Source organism: Neocloeon triangulifer, unplaced genomic scaffold (genome assembly GCF_031216515.1).
Source record: "Neocloeon triangulifer isolate White Clay Creek 2 clone unplaced genomic scaffold, ASM3121651v1 ptg000014l, whole genome shotgun sequence".
Lineage (NCBI taxonomy): Eukaryota > Metazoa > Arthropoda > Insecta > Ephemeroptera > Baetidae > Neocloeon > Neocloeon triangulifer.
In genome coordinates this window covers 14,131,481-14,144,847 of record NW_026775556.1, presented here as the reverse complement: position 1 = coordinate 14,144,847, position 13,367 = coordinate 14,131,481, and the positions used below count along the sequence as shown (strand labels likewise).

General features: G+C 39.6%; 2 protein-coding genes across 2 annotated transcripts; both read right to left on the bottom strand.

Moving 5' to 3' along the window:
- Nucleotides 1-17: 17 nt before the first annotated feature.
- Nucleotides 18-10,929, bottom strand: LOC132200676 (sortilin-related receptor-like). The gene is made up of 29 exons (XM_059626328.1): nt 10,562-10,929; nt 10,046-10,321; nt 9,823-9,984; nt 9,387-9,641; nt 7,610-7,866; nt 7,352-7,556; nt 6,695-7,154; nt 6,450-6,642; nt 6,198-6,401; nt 5,970-6,147; nt 5,679-5,917; nt 5,399-5,624; nt 4,995-5,334; nt 4,832-4,938; nt 4,653-4,782; nt 4,459-4,602; nt 4,205-4,341; nt 4,018-4,146; nt 3,659-3,960; nt 3,462-3,583; nt 2,953-3,399; nt 2,674-2,888; nt 2,273-2,609; nt 2,052-2,207; nt 1,740-1,999; nt 1,413-1,687; nt 1,155-1,351; nt 905-1,105; nt 18-849 (listed from the first exon to the last, which is right to left on the bottom strand). Exons 1-29 carry the CDS (start codon nt 10,787-10,789, stop codon nt 788-790), a joined length of 6,444 nt encoding a protein of 2,147 aa, XP_059482311.1. The 5' UTR covers nt 10,790-10,929; the 3' UTR covers nt 18-787.
- Nucleotides 10,930-11,412: 483 nt separating this feature from the next.
- LOC132201202 (arrestin domain-containing protein 17-like) lies at nt 11,413-13,293 on the bottom strand. Its single transcript, XM_059627182.1, has 7 exons — nt 13,107-13,293; nt 12,866-13,051; nt 12,594-12,805; nt 12,356-12,538; nt 12,113-12,298; nt 11,837-12,053; nt 11,413-11,776 (listed from the first exon to the last, which is right to left on the bottom strand). Exons 1-7 carry the CDS (start codon nt 13,213-13,215, stop codon nt 11,625-11,627), a joined length of 1,245 nt encoding a protein of 414 aa, XP_059483165.1. The 5' UTR covers nt 13,216-13,293; the 3' UTR covers nt 11,413-11,624.
- Between the last annotated feature and the right edge of the window lie 74 nt (nt 13,294-13,367).

The following is a 13,367-nucleotide window of genomic DNA, read 5'->3' as shown; positions in this document are numbered from 1 at the left end:
TTGAACAGTTAATTGTAATAAAATTCAAATTTAATACCTTCAGGTTAAATGATAACATTGTTTATTTTGGTAAATTTTCTTTTAAATTACATTTCACAATATGCATCTTGCACAATCAATATTAAAATTAACAAAATTTTCTTTTACAATTATACTGATGGCGATGGAATAAGGTGCGGTTTATACATTGAACATAATGAATGTTATCACATTTTTAGTAGAGAACAATCCAAAAAAATTATGTCTTGCATGCAGATCTGCACGAGGCAGCAGCATCATCAACGAAATAATTTTTTTCAAGCAAATAAAAGTAAAAATTTATAATTTTTTTTTAAATATTTTGTAATCTCTACTTTCTGGTGTGTCTGTTTATATAAAAATCCTATTACTGGTATTTTCTTAAACAATTAGCAAATATCGTTCTCGCAACCTCATACTGAATTGTCCAGTTTGTAAAAAAACATTTTGCAATCAACATGTAAAAATTGCGGCGAGATAAAATTTCAGAGACTATAATATATACAAAACAACTTTGATAAATCAGAAACTAATAAAATCAGTTCGCAACCTGTCGGCTAAATCGAAAATGCCAATACACGGCCTTGGGAGAAAATAAATTATTTTCTAGGACAGGTGCTGTGGAGCAAGTGAAGGCGAATGAATGTGACTTGCAGTGAATGAAATTAGTCACAACACACTTGGAATGAAAAAAAATCATCAGACTGACATAAGCAACAGCTCACAACTTATGATCTGGCTATCACAGGGCAACTCTAGGAGTGCTTCGTCAGGCTATCACCAACGGTTCATCATCTGAGAAGCCAGTGATCACGGGCGCATCGTCTTCATCTGCAAAGAGAATCATATAATTTAAAAAAATAAAACCTTTTTTCCTAAATATTACCCAATCCCTCACCACCAGTGAAGGTGGCTGCACCAGATCTGGTGTTGTAGTGGCTGTTGGCAAATGAGGTGAAGCTGTGCTGAAGCCTCTGGTGGCGGTAGATGTAACAGCCAAGGGCAGACGCCAGGCCAACGATGACTAAAATCACGGGCACTACCACCGAAACGACATGGGTTGGGGTGATGAGTTCACTCCACGAAGCTATGAGAAAGTTCAGTTTTGAACAAAATGTTTGAAATTGAGCCCTTACGTTGACTGGTCTCCATGGTGTTGATTTCGGAGAGTAGCGAGTAGTAACCTTTAGAGGTGCGCAAGCGAACGGCCACAGAGTAGGCGGTGCCACTGTCCGTCTCATTCAAGACAAACGGGGGACTGGTGACGATAAACTTCCTGGCCTTGTCTAGGCCCTGCCATGAACCTTTGGTGATTAGGACTTCATAAACGTAGCTAAAAGGTATAATATTAGAGAAATAATATAAAATTGATAATAGTTGATAGAAATACATACTTGTCCATAGAAACTTCTTTTGGCATTTCCTTGTTCTGCCAGTATATGATCAAACTTCCATTCTTTTCCGGAAGCACTTGCAGCTGATGCGGAGATGGAATCGGAATGCTGTGCACAACTCGAGCACTTTTACGGGCATCTGGAACGGTAGTAGAAACTTGAATGCTGTACTCGGCACCGTAGGCCCCGTCGAACGGCACAGAAAAAGATGAGTCTGTGGTCTCGGCCATCTTCTTAACAAACATCACCTTGGTTGTGATTTCCTCAAAGTAAATCTACAAATTGGGATCTCAGATTTGTTTTTGTTTTAGAGATTCCTTAAATTACCATGTAACCAATTGGAGTCTGAATGGTTTCGCAAGAGGCGCTCCACGTCACATTGAGGGAAGTCAACTTGACAGGGTCTCGCACTGTACGCAGATTTTTAGGCGCTGCACTGGGATTGTATTGTGTGATGAGGTTGATCTGCTTTCCAGACATAGGACCTGCACCGATAGGACCAACGATTCCCACATCAAATATATAAGACTCGCAGGCTTCGAGTGACTTGATGGACACGGCAAGTTCCGAAGTTGTAACAAGAGGCCCTAAAAATACACATTATTATCTGATCTCTTCATACTGCAAATATTGACTCACTTTGCATTAGCTGGTTCATGTCAGTGGCATAATAAACTCCATAGTGCCACTTGATCTTCCTAGGGTCTTTTGGCAAGTCCCAGTTCATTTTGACCGTGGTGCCTTGAAGTTTAACCACTTCTGCAGATATGTTTGGCACCACTGGCAGCTCATCACCTACAATTAGGAAATAACAAAGTTAGTTCAATATTGCATATTAATTTAAGTTTTGTTTCCATTACCTTGAGTAGTGGCAATCACTTGGGCGCCTCTTCCAGAAAACCCTTTCCGATAGCCGCTAACTTGGAAAGTGTACGTGGCTCCAGGTGCAAGCATGTTAAATGTCATATTTGTATCCACCGAAATTCTTGTGTCCAGCACTGCATAGGAAGGCTTTCCCTTGGCCGTGATATAATAGCCCTCAACTCCTTGAACAGCCTTCCATGATAGAGATACCGAATTGTTGGCCACGCTAGTGACTTTCAGCTCCTCGATTCCGTCAACAAAAGCATCCCCATCAAATCGATGAGAGGCAATCTGTGATATTTTGCTCATTTCTCTTCCATTCCTAGATGTCATCTATAAAAAATGGCATTGGTTATTTTGAAATTCCTTTTTTTTCTTCAAAGACAGTAAGATTTACCCAGAATGAGTAATTTTGGCCAAACTCAAAATCCATTCGAACCGTGTAGTAATTCTGCTTGGCACCCAGCACTTGCTGGACAGGAGGGTAAGGTGGAGACATGAAGAGTATGTAATTGATGATTATGCCATTAGCCCTGGTCGGTGGTTCCCACCTGACTTCCATTTCTCGGGCACTCTTTTGGTTCAGTGAAATATTCCAAGGTGGGGATGGTTCTTTAATTTAATTAAAAATTTCAATAATTATCATCAATTATCATTAATATGGAGAGACAATTACCTCCTTCTGCTGTTCTGGCCGTAACATATTTAGCAGGTGGGAAAGCATCAGGCGAGCCTTTGATTCTGACATAAACCGTCAGATTGTAAAGTTGGTAAGGCTTCAGGCCGTCGATCAAAACCTGGAAGGTGTTGCTGTCCACCCACTTGGAGTAGTTGGTCCACTGAGCGCCGTTTGCAACTTCTGAGTAACTTGGCAAAAACTCAAGCTTTCCGTTTGAAGGCTTTTGAATCCACCAGTAAAGCAAAATGCTGTCACTGGCAACACTCCGCTCGTCGTAACCCATCTGAACGACTTGGTAAACCTTGGAGCTGTTATGGCCGCACACAGATTCATCTTGTTCGTCATAGCAATCAATGTGGCCATCACACATTTTACTCAAGGGCAAACAGATGCTGCCACTATCACACGAGAAAAAGCCTGGTCCACACTTTGAGTCGTCTGGATCTGAATTTTCATTTAAAAATAAAATACGTTATTTAAACAGAAAAAAATCGGTAAGATCTTACGGCTGTCTGGTTTGAAGTCGCAGCCAAGTTCATCAGACCCATCAATACAGTCTTTTTTGCCGTTACAGATCAGGGTCATATTCACGCAAGAACCGTCAAGCCTGCATGTAAACTGGTCCGGTCTGATGTGCAAAAAATATAATATAGACGATAAAATAATTATAACAAATATTTTTTAAAAAGGCCGAAAAAAGCACCTGCAAGTGTGGATGGCGCCACAGTGCTCTTCGTCCTCCCCTTGTGGACAGTCGTTGACTCCATCACAAACCCACGTTTCCATGATGCATAACCCATTATAGCAGCGGAAGTGATTTTCTGGGCATGTGACCGAGGTTGTACTTGGCGTTGGTGGGGCAGTTGTTGTTGAAACTTTGTGGTTCTCGTTATTGCAGTCTACTTCATCACTGTTGTCTCCACAATCATTTACAGAATCACACTTCCACCAAGAGGGAATGCAGTTTTTATTCTTGCACCTAAACTGCCATGAACTACAGAAGCCCTAAAATAAAAATCATCAATGATTTTCCTTGATCAATATTGTTTTTTAGTGCATTACCAATGGTAACGGAGATGGTGTGGTTGTGGTCGAGATCTTTCCGCTGCAGTTTTTCTCGTCCAACCCATCTGGACAGTCTTTGTCACCATCACAAACCCAAGATTTAAAGATGCATTGGTCATTTCCACACTAAAATTATGATTATTAGTTATTATTTATAATATAGAAATATTAAACATTAGTTAACCTTGAACTGCCAGCTCTCACAAGAAGTATTTTTGCAATTAATCTCATCAGAGTGATCTTCACAGTCAGAGTCTCCATCACACCTCCAGGTAAGAGGAATGCACTGAGTTGTACTCCCACCACATCTAAACTCAGTGGCTGTAAATAAAAAAGGATCAATACTATCAACAAATACTGTAAATTTTAAATAATAAATTTATGCAAATGTATTTTGAGCTCTTCAATTAGTCCCATGTAACAAAATAAGAAACTTACGTCCACAGGTGACTGGTTTGACCGAGGGACAATTTTTCTCATCTGATCCATCTCTGCAGTCATCCTCAAGGTCGCAAACCCATTTTTCGTTGATGCATCTGCCATTGTTGCATCTGAACTGGTCTTTTGTACAGTTTGTATAGGCTGTAGAAAAATTGCTGAAGCATAGTATAAATTTGAGAGCTAAAACTTACTGCATGCTTCTTCATCACTTCCATCTTCACAATCCATATCAAAATCACACCTCCAGAAAGAGGGAATGCACTTGCCACTCTTTTTGCACTGGAAGTGGTTATTCTGGCAAGTAGTTTCGCCGCACATCTCCTAAGATGACAATGTATTATTATATCAACCCAAACATTTTAACACAAACCTCATCAGAATTATCAGCGCAATCATTATCTCCATCACATCTCCACAGCTTTGGAATGCAATTTCCTGACTTGCATCTGAAGTAATCGCTTGCACACGTGTTTGCGACTGAAATAATATTTTTAGAGATAACTTCCTAAGTTATTTTGCGCAACAAAACATACCAGAGGGGCAGGTTCCATTGACTAGTGGCTTCTGCATTGATGGACACAAACACTCATTCCCGCTTTGCACTAAAGCGTCTGGGCACAAGCATTTGAAGGAGCCCTGTGGCATCCCAACACAAATGTGGCTGCATGAAGTCCTGTTAGAGCAGGCATTGGAACCTTCCTGCATGCTGTGTGCAAATACTTTGAGATCCATCACATTCGGCAAGTCAGCGGCTAGAACTGTTATTCCAGCGCCATGGTCTTTGTCAGCCATGAATATCGAGCTTCGCTTCCAATCAGTCCAGTACATAGTGTCTTTAAAGACAGCAATAGCAAATGGATGTTCAATAAATCCCTGAAGGGAATTTTTCTTATTAATATTTATAACAAAAAAAAAAAAAAAATAATATTTAAATTACGGAATTCATGATGATTTTCCTAAATTTCTTGCCATCAAGATCAGACGATGCAATATAATCGAATTTAGCATCAACCCAGTAGATTCTCTCTGCAATGTAATCTATGGTGATTCCGTTTGGCCAGTGAACAGTGGTTTTGGTGAAAAGGTGTTTGACATTTGAGCCATCAGCGCTACACCTGCTGATGGTTGGCTCGCCTGGGGCCCAGTCAGTGTAAAAAACATAGCTGAAAAGCCGTGAATTAAATTTAAGAAAAATATTGATTTATTTTAACACTAACCCTTGAACTGGATGAACCGCAATTCCTCTTGGTTTTTTCAAAACATTTCTATCCAAAACGGTTTTTCTCATCCTTCCAAAGTGACCAACGTCAGTTCTAATCATTTCGATTGAAGATCTTGCACCATCCACAAAGTAGAGGAGGTGACTAATCCAGTCATAGGCCATGCCTTCCACAGAATCCAAATTGGTTCTCACCAAAATTTCAGGCTCTGAGGAGCCACTCTCCATGCATTGTCTCTGTTTATTAAAAATTATTCAAAAATTCATTAAATATGCTAACTTATCTCACCCCAATGAAATCCTGGTCTGCGTCTCCATAGTACAAACAATTGTTCTTCAAATCGTACTCTATTCCAATCACAGCTTTGATTCCTTTTATGGGGACTTGCCTGAACTCCATTTTTCCACTGAGGGAAATAGTTCCAACTTTTTCCCGTTCAGAAACAACCAGGAATTCTTCTTGCTCCCTGCAAAAGCACAAATTACAGCAATGATACAGAGAGAAGAATTAATTTACTTCATAGGACAGGGCAATACAGATGGCATGAATCGCTGCTCATCTCCGCCTTGGCAAACATCTCCTGGAATTTTGTTATAGCCTTTGGTCCTGTTGTAGGTGGCGCCAGGTTTGCATGAAGATGGAACTGCATAGGGGTTGAAGCTCTGTGTCTTGTTCCTCACACAAGTTTTGATCTCCGAATTACGTACAAATCCGAAGTCACTATATGATAATTTAGCATGAAATACACCAGATTTAAAATGAATTTACCATTCAAAATCTTCAGCATCGCATTCGCATATCTCCATTTTAACAGGTCGATCGTAATCTTTGCCGTTGTAGCATCTGGCATGCGGAACTCTCCTTTGGTAAGTCTCCTTTTTACCGAGAATGCATTGCATGTGAGGACCATCAATGCTGCTGGGAGACCAAAATTTGTAATCATCATCGGTGCAGTCGTATTCTGGAATTCCATGAAATATAATTTCAGAAAAAAATCTTAATTAAAATCTTACTAAAGGCGCTTCGGAGATCTATTTTGACAATAACCCATTGGTGCTTGGCAGGCAAGGATCCGAACATAGTGAATGTTGTAGTGTTTTCTCCAGGCTCCGTCATCAAGCCATAGATCTTGAGCCCCTCTTCATGGAACTCTAGACTTTGCCACGATTCGCCTTCATCGACAGAATACACAATCTCCTTGGCCTTTGTATTTTCGCGGAAGTATTTGACTGCAACCACAATTCCACCATGGTCACCCATCATGTATGTGTACAGTCCTTGCAGCACTTTGCGCCAAGTGAGACCAGCGTCATGGCTCATAAAGATGCTGGCATGACTCTTCATCGATTTGCCAACAGCACCGGTGGCAATCACCAGACCAGGCGCCGAAGCAGAGCTTAGAATGGGAATTGACCTGATTGAAGGGTAAAGCTGGCCAAACTTTTGTGACAGGTGCAGAGAGCAATCTTGAGCCTGTAAAGAGTAAAAATTACTGAAGACATCACATTTTGTTAGCTTCCTTACGTCTCAATTTAAATTAATGGATATTATTCTGACAAATAAAATTTTAGAAAATAATCAAACAATTGAATGAAAATAATTTATGTTAGAACAAACAAATCAATTCTATTATTGAATAGGCAATAAAAATGATCGATATTGCAACTTACAGCATTGCAATCTATCCTCCGTCCATGTTCGTCAAAAGTAGGGGGACTGATTTTGCGCCACTCGCCACCCTGATCAAAAGAGATCAGAGTGACCAGACTCTCAGGGCCAATCCTCTGCATACCCTCCTTAACCTGTGATGCAATGTAGATTCCTCGCACACCCTTCACCTTGTAAATGTCAGCAAAGGGGTCATTTGTCAGGTCCCTACAGAATTTAGAGTTTAAGCAAAAACTTCTTCACACATATTTGCTAATTACTTGAGAAGAGAGTCGGCCCATGTGATATTAGGGAAGTAGGCAAAAACATTTGACAGCGAAAGAGAGAAGCGCAGCGCGTTCTCACTCAGATAATCGGAGACGTAAAGGTTTGAGACAGTTGGGCCGTGGCTGATGGTAACCATGATCTGGTCATTGGACACGTCACACACGTGAAAAGACAGAGAAGGCAGGTCTGTCGGAAACATTGCTGGCACAAATGGCTTGTTGTTGTGAGAAATCACCATCTCGTAGGCACCCTGAAAACATAAAACAACCAAAAACAATAAATACCATGATGTGGAGAAGAGTTTACTAAATGAATTAATAATTTAACTTTTTCTATGATTTTTTTTTTAATTTTAAACAAACAGAGGAAAGAATGCATGCATAAAGTAAGCATTCTTTTCACCACTCTCTAAATTAAGTGTGATTTTCTTTTTCTTTATTTTATAACTTAACCACCACTAAACTTATTTTTTTTTTCAAATTTGCATACACAGCCGCCTCATAATTAGGTAAGCTTTTCAATAATTCTGCAAATAACTTTATAGCATGATCAGATGAGCAAATAATTATCTTAAATATAGGTTCTCATTTAATAAATTTAAATAATAAATCTTAAAAAAAAAAATTGAAACTGAGCTTTGTTCTTTTGACCCTCGCTCTTTGACAATGCAATCCCATAAGAGTTAGTTTGTTTAACACTCCAACCGACTCCAACGACGTAATTGAGCCACGCAGGTTTATTTTATTTTCTACCCGCCGCACGCTCGTTTGTCAAGTGGTGACGACAAACTACGACAAACGAGCTGCTTTATTTTTATTTTAAGCGCAGTTTTCCTCTAACCTGATAAGATAAACTCATATATATGTGAAATAAAAAACGTAAAAACAAGCTTTATTTACGAACGTTGATTTTCTTTTGAAACTTGAGAATTTTGCACATAATGGAAAATTATCTAATATATTATATAAGAAGCAAACAATTAAACATATTCTCTACTTGAAACTAAGTATATTGATGGGATTCTTACATCCTTATGTGGAAAATTAAGAAGGGGTAAGGAAAAACAAGATGTTATGATAACCGGTGCTGGTTTAATGTTCTAAATTGTGGTGGAAAACCCTGGCTAATAAAACTTGACCGTGAGCCAGCTAAATCCAGCTGGCTACAAATCCCCTCAAATTGCAAAGCATGCATGAATATGAGTTTTTTGCTTGAAGTGCTAATTGACGGGAAGAGGAAACCATGCTGGCGGAGAAATGAGTCGAGTAGGTGACTCATCTGCGTGTGAGCAAATTCATTTCAAAGAGCGCGGACCCACACAATTGAAGATAAGAGGAAAACCATGTGACATGTTGGCTAATAATTTAATAAAAAAAGCACGCCCTTATCTCAAAGATGAGGGTGGTTGTAAAAATTTCATTTTAGGGTAGTAAACTTGTTTCTCTATTATTTTATCTTTTATCACATAAAAAATAAAATATAATTAGGTATTTAGAGGAGATGGTTCTAGTTCAAGAAATATAATGTTCGAATAAAGAAGTGCAAAATTCCTACGAACTGAAATTCTGATTCTGTAGTTCTTCTTTTGTAATTTGAAAAGTAAATCACTAAAAGTGCAAAGACTTCTTTTCTTTGTATTTTGAAAGCCCGCAGTGAGGCAAGAAGTGCAAACCAAATCTATAAATATGCCATGCCGCTGGCACAATGTTGTCTGTTGTCAAACAGTGTTCGTTATGAGCAATATTAGCGCAACCTGACTCGGCCACTCACCTTTTGGCTGGTCTGCTTGCTGGCAAACATGTAGTTTTCAATGACTTCAAACTGGACGACTCCTTCAATGACCACCTGGATGTCGCCTTTGATGCGGAACAGACTCGGGGAGGTGAGAACTGTGAAAGTGCCCGTCGGCTCCTGACGCTGAACATACAGCACTGGAGTCTGGCCAGGCACATTTTTCCACTTGAACGAGTGCACATACTCCTGGACCATCGTCCAAGTACTGCCAAAGTTTGTCGAGAGCCATAGCTGAGGGCAATAAAAATGGATTAATTTTTTAAATTTAGATTTTTATCACTTTGTTAAGAAATACATTAAGTAAGTTTATATTAACTAGAAACGGAATCATATCTGTTACATAATAAACCAATCCTTAAAAATTATTATTCATAGCAGTATTTAAGAAAAATTAATAAAAAAATCTATTAACTTTTCTTTCCTGGGCGCTGGAATCAAGGACAATTATCGTTTCAAGTTCTTCTTCGTGGAATGCAAGCTCTGATATTTCAAACTCCACACTCTGCCTTTTGATCGTCTTTCCAAAGTCGTTCGTAGTGAAAATAACTTTGTTCTTGCTGTCTGGGAACAGAAACTAACCAAGGACAAAGTTTAGATTCTTGATAGTGCATCTTTGCAATTCTTGAGATGCTTACATGGCTGCTGAATTTACTGTGCTGATAGAACTTGTCAAGATGAGCATAGGGAGCGTCCGGCGAATCATTCAGCTTGAAGTGGTCGGTTTTGTTCTTGAAAGTCGAACCGTAATCGTAAGAGATGTAAACGGCCGACGGACGCAGACTTTTGGTCGTGCCAGACACAAGTACCACGTCCTTCGCAAGACATACCACAACGTTTGAGTTGTCGCCGGCCCAATGGACCATCAGTTGTTGTCGTGTGTCGTTCAGATGATAAACCTCCAAGGTGGAGGGCTGAAACAAATTTATTCATTATTATTTTCCTTTTCCTTGTTACAAAGAAATGCGCATTAATCTATTTTTGGCTAGTGCGGTTGACTGAATGCCAAAAAATGTCCCGACCTGCCCAACACCTTGTTTGTTTCACTGTTTTGCGCACCGGCAAAAGATAGAAAGTGTGTAAACCGAAAGAATTTATCTGCCAATTTTATGAGAATTCTTTTGAAACATAAATAATTTTTAAATAAAATTCACCTTTGCTTTGGCATTGTCCACGCCTTTGGTAGTCTCTCGGCGCACTCGAGGTGCCGGTTCAGCATTGAAAGTCTCCGAAGTATCTATATCAAAGACTTTTGGTCCTCGGACAGACTTGGCCACCAGGTCGGCTGAAAAGGTCAGCGAACCACCGACAGGTTGCAAGTCGGCAGCTAACCACGCAATCAGCAGCAGCGCGAGCAACGCGAACCGCCGCGGACTGTCCATTGTGTCTGAAGACAGCCCAGTACTAACTCGGCGTCCCAAACGAAACTTTTTCTCGAATATAATTATCAGCCACAGAGCGGTCCCGTGACGATGAATCTCGAATTCTGATCCGTGTGTGTATGTAATATTGTTTGTGGTCTCCGACAGCTGCGACTGGCCGACTGGCAGTCTGTGCTGCCACCTAGGAGTCGTACTATCGGGTGGCGCCGCGCTGGTTGCATAAATGGTCGGACCTTTTGCTTTTACGACGCAAAATGAGATTGGGGATAAATAATTATATTCGCGTTGCCATGCACGCGCGCTTTCAGCGGCGTTTGGCAGGCTTCATTGGATTTTTAGGCATTTGTGGCCACCTACATACACCCTCAACCTAATTTAATATTCCTTAATTATATATTGATCACATTATAATATTTCAGAAATTGTAAATCACTACATATTATGTTATTAAGTACAATTAAAAAAAAATTACTGGCATCTTTTTTAAAATATGTATATATTTTTTAATATTCTCTAACCCACTCAAACCATTTTTTTTTTTTACTTAAAAGCAATTAGATCTAGGATAAAATATGAACAATGTATGACTTATTGTTAGTAGTTTGATGCGGTGATGAGTAAATTTGGAATAAAAATAATCTTAAAAATATTATAAAATTATTTGGATAGGGTGTGTAAATCATTAAAAAATTATTGTTACAAATTTTATAAAAATATTATTGATTTGCGCAGTTTCAAAAGAAATTAAACATTAATAATTGATATATAGATATTGGATCTAATTGGAATATTTTCAGTTAAATCCCTGTGACGTGTTTTAAAAAATAGAAGAAAATCACTCCTTGATTGTGACAGGAATGTTATCTTGGATGAATTCGGGTGGCAGAGGAAGTGACGAGTAAACCGGATATCTTGGAGAAAAAGCTTGTGACGCATGAATTTCTAAGTACTCTCCTGAAGCAACCGATTCCTCGTAACTTGGCGGTGCTGAGAAAAAATTAACAACTTTTTACAAAAAATTCATAAAAAAAAAAATAAAATTCTAACGCATAGAACTGTAGTACGATGCATCAGTGCTTTCGGGGGGTTCGGGCATCGAGTCAGATGGGGCGCTGGGCTCAGGGTTGTTCCAGCCAACAGGGGGTATTATACCATTATTAGCTGCGTTGAAGGAACCAAAGTGCGACTGGAAGGGAATGGTGCCCACCGTCAGCGGAAGGGACACATTGATATTGAGGTGCGGCCGCTCAGGCTCTGCTACAAGCTGTTTTTTATATTAATTTTTTTATTTTCATAATTATTTTATATAAAAAAAAACAATACTTTGAGTTTATAGCTGACATCAATGAGAGTGCAGTTAGACAATCCTGAAGGTGGAACTGCAGGGACTTGTATAAAAATACCTCTGAACCAAGTCCTTGACTGTTTTGGCTCAACAGCCCCAAGGTGACTTTCGAGAATGACTTTCTTGTCCATTTTTTTCACACCCATTGCAGTGAAGACAGAGTTCTTTTTGCAGTATTATCAAAAATAAGTTATAATTTTGTTAAAAAAATATTATTTTACCATGACAAGTGATAGCTTCACTTGATTAATGCGAACGTCGCTATTGTTTTCTATGTCGATATTAGGATTAATTAGTTGGCCGGGAACAATACCACTCTCCGGAAGACGCAAAATTACAGTGGTGGGTTTCGAGCGTCGAAAGAGGCCCCAAAATTTTTTAACGTCACTTGCATCCGCTTGGATCTGTTTTTTTTTTCAGTAAGAATTTGAATTTCCGTGTGTTTAAATGGAAACATACAGATAAATGGGGAAATCGATTCAGATCGAGGGGGCAGATGATGGTGAACAGAGTTTTAGATTCGTGGTCCCTGGCACACGGCTTGTCCACCTTGCAGCAAGCCATATAACGGACATAGCCAAAGTGTCCTTCAAAGGACGAAGGAATATTGTGAGGTAGGTTGAAGTGAAATGGATACTTGTGCTCGCCGGCCTCTAAAAGAGGGTCATTGGCTAAGGGAAAAAATACTCAATTAGGAGAATAAATTGATGGAAGATTTCCGAGTATCTAACGAGATGCAGGGAGAAGGGCGATTTTATACTCGAAGTAGAGTTCATTGCTCTTGAACACCTTCATCTCGTGGGGAGGGTGTTGGTTCTGCTGGAGGCTGGCCCTCCTGAGCTGCTTTTGAGGACTCCGCTTGTGTATCCATTCCTCCCATTTGCATTCAGCAGTGCCGGAAACACGAAGAGTAATGGCTACAGAAGAGCTGACAATGAGTGTCTCGATACTATTGCAAAACTACAATGTTACCTCTCAACCTGGTCGGAACGTCAAGTTGAAGACTGACGTGACCGTTAACATATTGACCGCAGTAAAAAGTGTTCTGGCCATTCTCAAAAAGAACCTGCACCCTCTCCATTTTGCCTTCAACCAAATCAAAATTAATCAACTGGATTGACGCGCGAGGTGCGCCTTATCTCCTGATAACCGCAAGATTACCAAACTTGTGAAACGGCAAATGTTACGATTTGTCGATTGTAATTAACAATTAGCTGAGCACTTTCGAGAAAA